At 39.3% G+C, this 11,330-nt stretch overlaps 1 protein-coding gene across 20 annotated transcripts in view; it reads left to right on the forward strand.

The window, feature by feature from the left end:
* Positions 1–10,498, forward strand: part of EPS8 (epidermal growth factor receptor pathway substrate 8) — a 213,212-nt gene extending 202,714 nt beyond the window's left edge. For all 20 annotated transcript variants that reach the window (XM_060413377.1, XM_060413375.1, XM_060413379.1 and 17 more), the window contains 3 exons: positions 5,503–5,683; positions 6,844–6,973; positions 9,243–10,498. In XM_060413377.1, the coding sequence (XP_060269360.1) occupies positions 5,503–5,683; positions 6,844–6,973; positions 9,243–9,359 (428 nt within the window). In that variant the 3' untranslated portion in view covers positions 9,360–10,498. The remainder of the gene's footprint in view (positions 1–5,502; positions 5,684–6,843; positions 6,974–9,242) is intronic.
* Positions 10,499–11,330: the final 832 nt, after the last annotated feature.

Here is an 11,330-nt window from a genome sequence, read left to right on the forward strand (position 1 = left end):
CTGATACGTCAGTGCAGTAATCTTTGACATGGTGGCACTTTTTTTCCAGGCCTGGAATCAGGGTTCATAGGCATCCAGGCCCAATTTTGGAACAGTCTGTGGGCTGGGACAATTTGTTCTTTGTCCTAGTCTTAGAAACTAAGAATAACCTAATGGGAAAGAGGCATGTTTAGAATTTTATAAAGATAGAGAACTCTCCTGATAATTGTGACTCATCATTTTTAAGTCTGTTTTTCATAAGTAAAAGGGTGACATTGGTATGTAAAACATAAACATCTCTCCTCAGATGAACACTTGTACTTGTTTCCTTACACTAGTAACATTCTACATTTACTTATATAATGTTCCTTTTAGAGATAGCTCAAAAAACAGTTTGTCACTAAATAAAGATAATCCTTTTGGTAAAACAAATATTCTCATGATAATTTTTTATCTTTGTGAGCACTTTTTGGAGAACATTTCTTCTGAATGGATGTTGGGGCTTCTCAACAGTCTTTTTGAAGCAAACAGACACATTTTTTTTATTGGTAGCCTGGTTTCTTTCAAAATATACATTTTGTGCTACCTATGTTCTCCACATATGGTCTCTGATAAGTCTGATAAGACTTCAGATAATAAAATTGAAGGATCTGTAATTTGAATACTCACCCATAAAAATGTTACCAGATAGCCATGGACAAGGAAAAAAAGTCAGCAGGTCCATTGATTCAAACCAGCTGCTGGAGCCTGTGTCATATGAGCTCAGTTCAGTTCAGTCCCTCAGTCATGTCCAACTCTTTGTGACCCCATGGACTGCAGCACACCAGGCTTTGCTGTCCATCACCAACTCCTGGAGCTTGCACAATCTCATGTCCCATTGAGTTGGTGATGCCAGCCAACCATCTTATCTTCTGTCATCCCCTTCTCCTCCTGCCTTCAATCTTTCCCAGCATCAGGGTCTTTTCTAATGAGTCACTTCTTCGCATCAGATGGCCAAAGTATTGGAGCTTCAGCTTCCGGGACAATCCTTCCAATGAATATCCAAGAAAATCCAATGATTTTCTTTAGGATTGACTGGTTTGTTTTCCTTGCCGTCCAAAGGACTCACAAGAGACTTATCCAACATCACAGTTCAAAAGCATCTATTCTTTGGCAGTCAGCTTTCTTTATGGTCCAACTCTCACATCCATACATGACTACTAGAAAATTCATAGCTTTGACTATACAGGCCTTTGTTGGCAAAGTAATGTCTCTGCTTTTTAATATGCTATCTACGTTGGTCATAGCTTTTCTTCCAAGGAGCAAGCGTCTTTTAATTTCATTGGCTACCCTCACCATCTGCAGTGATTTTGGAGCCCAAGAAAACAAGGTCTGTCACTGTTTCCATTGTTTTCCTATCTATTTACCATAAAGTAATGGGACCGGATGCCATGATCTTAGTTGTTTGAATGTTGAGCTTTAAGCCAACTTTTCTACTCTCCTCTTTCACTTTCATCAAGAGGCTCTTTAGTTCCTTTTTGCTTTCTGCCATTAGGATGTTGTCATCTGCATATCTGAGGTTATTGATATTTCTCCCGGGAATCCTGATTCCAGCTTGTTCTTCATCCAGCCCAGCATTTTGTGTGATGTACTCTGCATATAAATTAAATAAACAAGGTGACAGTATACAGCATTGATGTACTCCTTTTCTGATTTGGAACCAATCTGTTATTCCATGTCCACTTCTAACTGTTGACTTGCATACAGATTTCTCAGGAGGCAGGTAAAGTGGTCTGATATTCCCATCTCTTTAAAATTTTTCACAGTTTGTTGTGATCCACACAGTCAAAGGCTTTAGTGTAGTCAATGAAGCAGAAGTAGATGTTTTTCTGGAATTCTCTTGCTTTTTCTATGATCCAGTGGATGCTGGCAATTTGTCTCTGATTCCTCTTTCTTTTCTAAATCCAGCTTGAACATCTAGAATTTCTCTATTCATTTACTGTTGAAGCCTAGCTTGGAGAATTTTGAGCATTACTTTGCTAGCATGTGAGATGAGTGCAATTGTGTGGTAGTTGGAACATTCTTTGGCATTGCCTTTCTTTGGGACTAGAATGAGAACTTCTCTAGTCCTGTGGCCATTGTTGAGTTTTTCCAAATTTGCTGGCATATTGAGTGCAGCACTTTAACAGCATCATCTTTTAGAATTTGAAATAGCTCAGCTGGAATTCCATCACCTCCACTAGCTTTGTTCTTAGTGATGCTTCCTAAAGCCCACTTGACTTCTCACTGCAGCATGTCTGGCTCTAGGTGAGTGATCACACCATTGTGGTTATCTGGGACATGAAGATCTTTTTTGTATAGTTCTTCTGTGTATTCTTGCCACCTCTTCTTAATATCTTCTGCTTCTGTTAGGTCCATACCACTTCTGTCCTTAAGTGTGCCCATCTTTGCATGAAATGTTCCCTTGATATCTCTAATTTTCTTGAAGAGATCTCTAGTCTTTCCCATTCTATTGTTTTCTATTGTCATATAAGCTATTCAGTTCTATTCATCATAGTTTTCAAAAAGGCTCTCCTCTTCCCACTTTTGAAGAGATCAGTGCTTCAGTTGTTTTGCATGTCTTCTGCTTCCTTTGAAATGTTACTCCTTTTATTTGAGTTTAATCTTTAGTACTATAAGAAGTGTTGTTTTAGAGAGAGGTGTAAAGTTAGTCTAGTGTGTTGTTATGTGCTAGAACATTGTAAGTGGAAACCAAAGCCAGGAACACATCACAAGAGGTTTCTATATTCCCTGGAAAGAGGTTGTACTTTAGACTGGAGATTGCCCTGTAGTGGCTAAGTCAACAGATAAGGAAATAAATCTTTTACTGTGGTGATACTTTTTGTATTATTTCTCTGAGATGTTCTCTCTGTTGTATGGCAGTGTGACTAAATCATGGTGATTTAAGAGAGTTAACTAATAAAATGCATGCCGTGTATTAGTTAAATGTAACCATTGGTAACATCCCCTCTCTCTCTAGCCTCTCATCCTCCCTCGTTCCCTCTCTTCCTTTCACTTATTTCTCTTTCTTTTGACTTCTTTTTTCTTCAAAAGCTTTCCTGGGTACTTGAGGAATTAAAAAAAAATAGGCTAAAATAACACTATCTTATTATTTCACACTTTCACTTATTTCCCAGGGACATCAAATACTTTCTGAAATACTCTCCCTGAAAAAAAGAATCAGAAGAGTGGTCACAAAAGCTCCCTTAGTGACCAAGTCACTGTCACTTGCCAAGTTAGTTAAATTGGATTACTGTATCAGTTCTTTGTATTTAACCCTTGAAGGTGATATACTACAAATATGTATGTGTATGTCTCTGACTCAGATTTTAAAAGGATCAATTTAGCTGTTGTATTGAGAAAAGAATGAAGAACAAAGGGTGGGATCATGTAGAGAAGCGGCAAAGAGATCTATGAACAGGCTGCTGGATCAGACCACGCTGGCAGCAGAAAGAAGACGAAGTGAAGTGTTGGATGTGTGGTGTATTCTAATGGTGGGACCAACAAGTTTTGCCAGTGGATTGGATGTAATTGAGGGCAAAGGGGAATCAGGCATACCTCAGTGGTATTTTGCTGGAGGCACTGGAAAAATAGAATTCCCAACTAAGTTGGGAAGTCTAGCATAAAAGCAAGCTTCAGGAGAAGATGAGTTATTCCAATGTAGACATGTTACATTTGAAATATCTAGTAGACATCCAAATGAATATATCAAGTAGAGAGTTGGTGTAATATGAGTCTAGAGTTCGGAGGACCAGCCTGGACTGCAGGAATATTTTGGGTAGTCACCAGCTTTTAAATGGCGTTTAAAGCCATGAGACCACCCACAGTGATCATTGATGCAGAGAGTGCCTCAAGAAAAGATGTCTAAGGACTGAGTCCTGGAGGGTTAGGGAGATGAGACAGTTCCAAGAATAGGATACTGAGGTCTGTGAGACAGGAGGAAAAATCAGAGCGTGTGTGTGTCCTGAAGGCCATAAGAAGGTGTTTCAAGGAGGAGTTGCCTCCTTCAAATGTTGCTGATGGATGACATAAGTAAATGATTGGGAATCAACCACTGGAGTTTAGCAAAATGATGCAGAGAGATGCACCAATAGCCTAATTGCAGTGAATTTAAGGGGAAACTGAAGAACAGGAGTTTCAGCAGGCTAGTCTGGACAGATTTTTTAGTTTTGTTAAAAGAGGAGCAGAGAAATGGGCAGTAGCTGAGAGGGTACATAGGGTTAAGAAAGGGCTTATTTAGGAATTTCCCTGGCAGTCCAGTGGCTAAGACCTCACCTTCCAATGCAGGGGGTGCAGGTTGATCCTCACTCAGGAAGCTAACTAAAATCCCATATGCCTCACGGCCACAAAACCAAAACATAAAAGCAGAAGCAATGTTTGCAGCAAGTTCAGTAATGACTTTAAAAATGGTCCACTTAAAAACCTTAAAAAAAAGAGACTTATTTAAATGTGAGAGAAGTAACAAAATAATAGCATGTTTGTAATTGGTTGAAATGATTCAGTCAGAGGAAAATTGATAACATGGAAGAAGCAGGGGGAAATTACTGTCAGAGGATTTAAATAGACAGAAGACGTGGAGTCTAGTGCACTTGTGGAGGGGTTGCCTGAGGACTGTGGAGTCACTTGTCTATAGTGTAATAAAGGATAGCTGGCGGAGTGTACAGGGAAAGTGTTGGTAGTGCTGGTGGTGCTGGTGGTGAGGAGAGCTACTAGAGAATCTTAGAGGGGGAGCTGCTAAGGAAACTTAGGGATCTAAGTTTAACTTCTTTATTTTACTCAGAAATGATGAAAGTGAGATCATCAGCTCAGGGTGAGGATTGGAGACTGGGTGTTGGGAGGTTCACAGAAGGAAGAACATAGGAAATGTTTGTCTAACAGCAGACAATTGTATGGTCCAAGGTGGGATTTCTCACCTTGAGCCCTGTGGACGTTTGAGGCTATGTAATTCTCTACTATAGGAAACTGACCTGTGTGCATTGCAGCCTGTCTTGTTATATCAGACCTCTACTCACTGCATGATGGTAGCTCCCTTCTTTCTTGACCCCCATTTGTGACATCTTCCAAGTGTCTCTGGCTGTTGCCAGATGTCCCCTGGAGTCAAAATCCCCCACCCAGTTGAAAACCACTGGCCACAGGAAATGTAGTGTGATTATCAGGGAGCATTAACTGCCCAGTGGAGATTCATAATCATGAAATTAACATGAGCCCACTCAGCACTGTTGTGTTCTATTTGGTGTGCAGGTGTAGCACAGAATAAGAAAGTTAAGATTTAACAAGGGTGGGGGTCTTGCCAAATGAATACAATGAAGACAGAGAAGAAACAGGGAGTGATTTTAATAATTGATTATAAAGTTTATGCTTGGTGAGAATGGAAGGGAAGATAGGAGGAATACTAGATTGTCAGCCCTGCTGGGGTCCAAAGATTGTTGGCATTGGAGTCCTAGAGAGAGTGAGTTGTTGGAGCTTTAAAAAAAAAATAATAACCTCCTCTGTGTTGGTATCTAGGGAGGAAATCTCAGATGGAGGAAGTGCAGGATGAACTTATCCACAGACTGACCATTGGTCGGAGCGCCGCCCAGAAGAAGTTTCACGTGCCACGGCAGAACGTGCCAGTTGTCAATATCACTTATGACTCCACCCCAGAGGAAGTGAAGACGTGGTTGCAGTCAAAGGGCTTCAACCCTGTGTAAGTCTCTCTGGGGATCCATTACAGTTCTGTGCTTGAAACATGCAGTGTTTTCAGTTTGATCGCTAAGATGCACAAGTGATTCCTAGAAAATGTGAGAACCCAAGCTGCATCCGTCACACTTAGGAAATGACTCTAGCCATTTATAGCTAAAAAACGAATTGCAAGAAGCCCGGAAATAACTGTCTTTCATTGGCTCCCCATTTTCTAGATGGTGGTGTCTGTTCATCATTGGCTTCTGAAGCAATCTGTTGGCAGCTGTCTTTATCTTTCAGAAGGTCACATATGTAGACTGTGGTCTTAACCTAGACTCCCCAGGCCACAGAGGACACAAAGCAGAAACTTTCCTCCTGTTGTAGCATGTGGACCCCAAGCAAATAAAAAAATAGATGACGTTACTTATCATGGGTTATAACCTAATAGAGCCTTTCCTTTTGGAAATCCATAGTGAAGTTTCCATTTTTCTATTAAAAAATTATAAATATTTTGTGTATATTTGGTACACATATTTGAACATGTGTATTTGAACTCTGAACAATACGTATTTAAGAGAACCTGACACATGGGACTCACCTATGACTGAAAAGAATGGTTAGTCAGTTGCCTGACTGCTAGAAAGTTATCTATTCCTTCTACAAAACACCACATTTCAAGGAATTGCTACTACATAATAAGAATAATAAACCCAGATGGCTCTTTTTTGATAGCTTATGGTTAGTGATCTTATTGCCCTAAGCACTCTAGTACCATTTATGATTTGCAGTGTATAGAACACCTAGAGAAGAGAGATTGTAGAGGACCAGAAACTTTCCTTTTGCTTTTTTCCAGACAGTTTGTATGTATGTATGTATTTATAATTTATATTTATATAAATATGGTTGATTTACAGTGTTGTATTAATTTCTGCTATAAACAAAGTGGCTTAACTATGCATCTATATGCATTCTTTTTTTTATTCTTTTCCATTATGGTTTACCCCAGGATGTTGAATATAGTTCCCTGTGCTGTACAGTAGGACTTTGTTGCTTATCCAGCCTATCTGTAATAGTTTGCATCTACCAACGCCAGACTCTCAGTTCATCCTTGCCCCTTGGCCACCACGAGTTCAGACAGTATTTTTAATGTTCTGTTTTTTTCTTTTCTTTCTTTTGTTTTCTCAGGACTGTTAATAGTCTTGGAGTATTAAATGGTGCACAGCTTTTCTCTCTCAATAAAGATGAACTGAGAACCGTCTGTCCAGAAGGGGCCAGAGTCTTTAGCCAAATCACTGTTCAGAAAGCTGCATTAGAGGTATGACTGTCAACCTAAGAGGGTGTTTTTCTGTATTAGTCATGAGGGTGGACTGCAGTTTGAAAGCTCTGGAAATAATGTTTGTGTCCATATTGGTCACTCTCTTTGCCTTTCATACAGAGCTGAATTCAACTTGAATCAGGTTTAATAATCTATTACTGGAGTCATCAGTGACCGCTTTTAGGGAGATTAATTTATTGTTAAGTGTGCCTGCAAAATGAAGCTTCATGTATTTTTGGATGTCTAATAAAAAGCCTAATGCTTTCATTTTATATGTGCTAACTACTTCTGTAGAAATTTTATTTACTCATTTACTTCAAGTGAATAAATGACCTAAGAGGCCAGAACATTTTTGCCTGTCCTTAACGTTTAGTTTGTAGATTCTAGCAAGTTTGAGATTGCTGTTGTTTAGTTGCTAAGGCGTCTCTGACTCTTCTGTGACCCCATGGACTGCAGCCCACCAGGCTGTTCTATCCATGGGATTTCCCGAGCAAAATATTGGAGTGGATTGCCTTTTCCTTCTTCAGGGGATCTTCCCAACCCAGGGATCAAACCTGCATCTCCTGTATTGGCAGGCAGATTCTTTACCACTGAGCCACCAGGGAAACCCAGGTTAGAGGTTATAAAGTGTTAAAACCGTGGCTGTGTGCCTTAGGCCTGCTTAGTGAACTGAAAGTTGCTCACTCATGTCTGACTCTTTACAGTCCCATGGACTATACTTTTCATGGAATTCTCCAGGCCAGAATACTGGAGTGGGTAGCCTTTCCCTTCTCCAGGGGATCTTCCCAACCCAGAGATCGAACCCAGGTCTCCCACATTGCAGGCAGATTCTTTACCAGTTGAGCCACAAGGGAAACCTAGGAATACTGGAGTGGGTTGCCTATCTTTTCTCCAGCAAATCTTCCCAACCCAGGTATCAAACCCAGGTCTCCTGCTTTGCAGGTAGATTCTTTATCAACTGAGCTATCAGATAAGCCTAGACCTGCTTATACATATAAATAATCAGAGGGAAAATATTAGGCAGGGACCACTGGAAACAGAGAGCCCTGAAGAGTAATTCCTTAGGTATAGTTGTTTCTGTGAAAGCAAGAGTAAATTTTTTCCAGATTGGATATACTTAAGCTTCCAATATCCTTCTCTACTTAACATGGGCTGTGTAAAGGTAGTAGTTTCTAACTGTTACATCTCACAGCTCTTAATAGCGTTCGTGAAAATTAAACTCAGACTCAAATGAAAAGATATAGGCTTTGGTGTGAAATCAATACACAGTTATCTCTAGCAGGTATATTGTGTAAATTCAACAGTTAAATAATGTACTAAATAGCCTCATGCATGCAACCCTGTAACCATTCTCAGTCAGAAGAAATATTTCCCTTGGAAATTTTTCCCACCACATTGATCTTGCTTGGTCCTATATTAGGCTTTCTGTCTGTTGAATATGAATCAGGATTATATCTTTCCTCAGGCTGTTTAGTTACCATTATACATTCTGCTTTTATTGAGAATGTGTAAATTACTCCCTACGGGTTAAGTAAGTTCCATAACCCTAACGTTTCTGAGTTCCTTCCGTCCCGACTCCCTATTGCTGTCATTTTCCCTGACTGCCCGTGTCCTCCTGGCCTCTTGTTCCTCTTCCTCTGGATGTGAATTGTTACCTGAGGTTCTGCATCTTCCCCAGGCACCTTCCCATCATGCCCTTCTCTTGTATCTAGTTCATTGTTTACTCACCTGTGTGTCGCCAGAGACTTCTGTTGATGAGAGAGGATTATAGTGGGTGCACAGGGGTTGTAGGTCAGACTTCAAAAGGACGGAAACCAACAAGATGTCAGATGGTCACAACCCTTTGGTATGGGGAAACTTGGAGTTTTCTGAGCCCAGTCTTTGGGCCTGATTCAGAATCCCCTACAGCAGATAGATGAATATCTTGCTTGACCTAAAGAGCATTCTTTGATAAGTTACCATCTTTTTGTGCTTACTGTACAATCTCTTCTTTCTCCCAGGGAATCTAAAGCATTCCACATGCATTACTGATTTACCTTTAACATGTTCAGGTGAAAGCATGGTGAATGAATGATCTTTAGACACTATCAGTGAAAAAGTGAGGTCAGTGAAGTCCAAATCATCACTCACCTGAAGGGCAGCCTTCAGTTCCCCGCCAAGAGACGTGAGAAGAAAAACACAAAGAACTTTTAGCCTGAGCCATTTCATTAGGTGATCTGCAGCCTCACAAACCACTAACCATCTTGTCTGAACCGTGTTTGTTTTTCAGGATAACAGTGGCAGCTCTGAGTTGCAAGAAATCATGCGAAGACGACAGGAAAAAATCAGTGCTGCTGCAAGCGACTCAGGAGTGGAGTCTTTTGATGAGGGAAGCATCACTAATTAGTTTCAGAATTCCATCATTCTTGGCATGTTTCCACCATGCTTTGTTTTAAGAAGCCATGACAGGAATGTCAGAGTTGTCTTCTTGGTGTACAGAATCTATCGCCATAAAGAAACAATGCAGACCTAAGTAAGCAGAGGACTTGCTTCTGGGCCCATTATTTTTATTAAAATTAAAAATTTTAAGCAGAATTTTTGACCTTGGGAAATATTTTGCATATTTGACCAAGGTGAGGTTTCCTTTAATGGATTAATTATTTCATCTCAGTCTCAATGCATAAGCAGATTTTTTTGATAGTGGTGAATTTATTAATTGCAGCAAAACAAAAAGATAGATATGCCCATGATTCAAAATCTAAATATTTTTAGTTTTGCCTGTGACTGTGTTGTGTATCATCCAGGGTGTAGCTTACTTTAGGCTAGTCTCTGCTTACTTAGGTCTCTTCTTGGACATATAGACTATTTAGATTTATTTAAAGTTCTTAATGCCAACAGTTTTAAAAAACTGAAACATTTAATGAATTGTAAAGTACAACAAGGCCTTGGACATACAAATAGAAACCTTTGGAACATTCCTGAGACATTTTATTTGTCATGGCTCTGTTGTTCACAATTCCTTGTATAGCTTGTATTTTGATTTAGTTTATATTCTGCTTATTACCTATACTGTGTTCTTATATATTAAGAAAGCACAAGTGTAAAAGAGGTCACATACATTCAAAATCTGTCACAGGAAATAGCCTGCATTGGTGTGTGTTACAGTATTTTGCTTAATGAAGGCCTCAGTCCTAAATATTGATATAAGTAGTTAAAAGCAAATTGGGGCCATCTTATGTGTTTATCCATGTCAAGTTTTTCTGGTAATAAGAAATAATCTACACATATTTTGATCCTGTGAAAGATTCTAGGTAGAGAAAAGAAAGAGACCTAACCTTCAACAAAGTTATTTTTGGAAACATGATTTTTGTCATTAAATGTTATATTATTTCACATATATAAAACAGATGTTATGTAAGAATGTTGTATATTTTAACATAAACCCATTTAGAGAGATTATCTAGTTTCATTAATTTTCATAGTGCCTTTTTCACATGAGTCAGCTGGAGAGTCTGCAATAAACAGTATTTGCTGTATGTTAATAAATGGCTTCTGTCTCATTGGCAAAAGGGACCTTTGGCATGAAGAACGGGGATCACGGTTGAGTGGAATGGGAAAAACAGAGGCCCACTTTTTTTTTTCCTTTTTAAACTGATTTCCAGTGAAGTTCTGAGTGGGTAAAAACTGCTCTAGATTACTTTCCTCAGTTTCTCTTCCTTCCACCTCTCTTATTTCATCACATTTTCTTCTACCAGCAAGTCCAGTTGATCCCAGTAGTAGAAACAAACTTACACCCCGCATTTGTGATTATGAAGTGCTGCCATATAAACGCCTTGATAGAGAGCTACAATAACCTGTGAGCTGTATATTATATGTGGGGAGGATTAGCTTCCTAGAGGTTAATTTTCCCCAAATCATGAGGAATATGAGAGCCTCTTGTTTTCCATTTCTCAGTTCCTCCAAAGCACTGTCCCTCAGACAAAGTGAGACAAACATTAGAATAATAATTATCGTCTATCTTTTCCATTTCATAAGCATGGATGCACATGTGTTTATTTTTAAATGTTTTTAATTTTTTAATTAAAAAATATTTTGGCCATACCACATGGAATGCAGGACCTTAATCCCCTGACTGAGGATTGAACCCATCTTCACCCCACAGTGGAAGCAGAGAGTCCTAACCACTGGACCACCAGGAAGGTTCCTGATGCACATTTATAGCTTAGCCCTTATGGAAAATCTCTGAAAATGTAGAGATAAGGCAAAAGGAATTAGGATAGGAAAGTTAAAATAACCTGTGTGCAGTATAGCATAATCTGATTCGAAAAGAATTGGTGTCATTTATGTCTTTATGCTATAAAATTCCAGAGGAAAATAT

Source organism: Ovis aries, chromosome 3 (genome assembly GCF_016772045.2).
Source record: "Ovis aries strain OAR_USU_Benz2616 breed Rambouillet chromosome 3, ARS-UI_Ramb_v3.0, whole genome shotgun sequence".
Classification (NCBI taxonomy): Eukaryota; Metazoa; Chordata; class Mammalia; order Artiodactyla; family Bovidae; genus Ovis; species Ovis aries.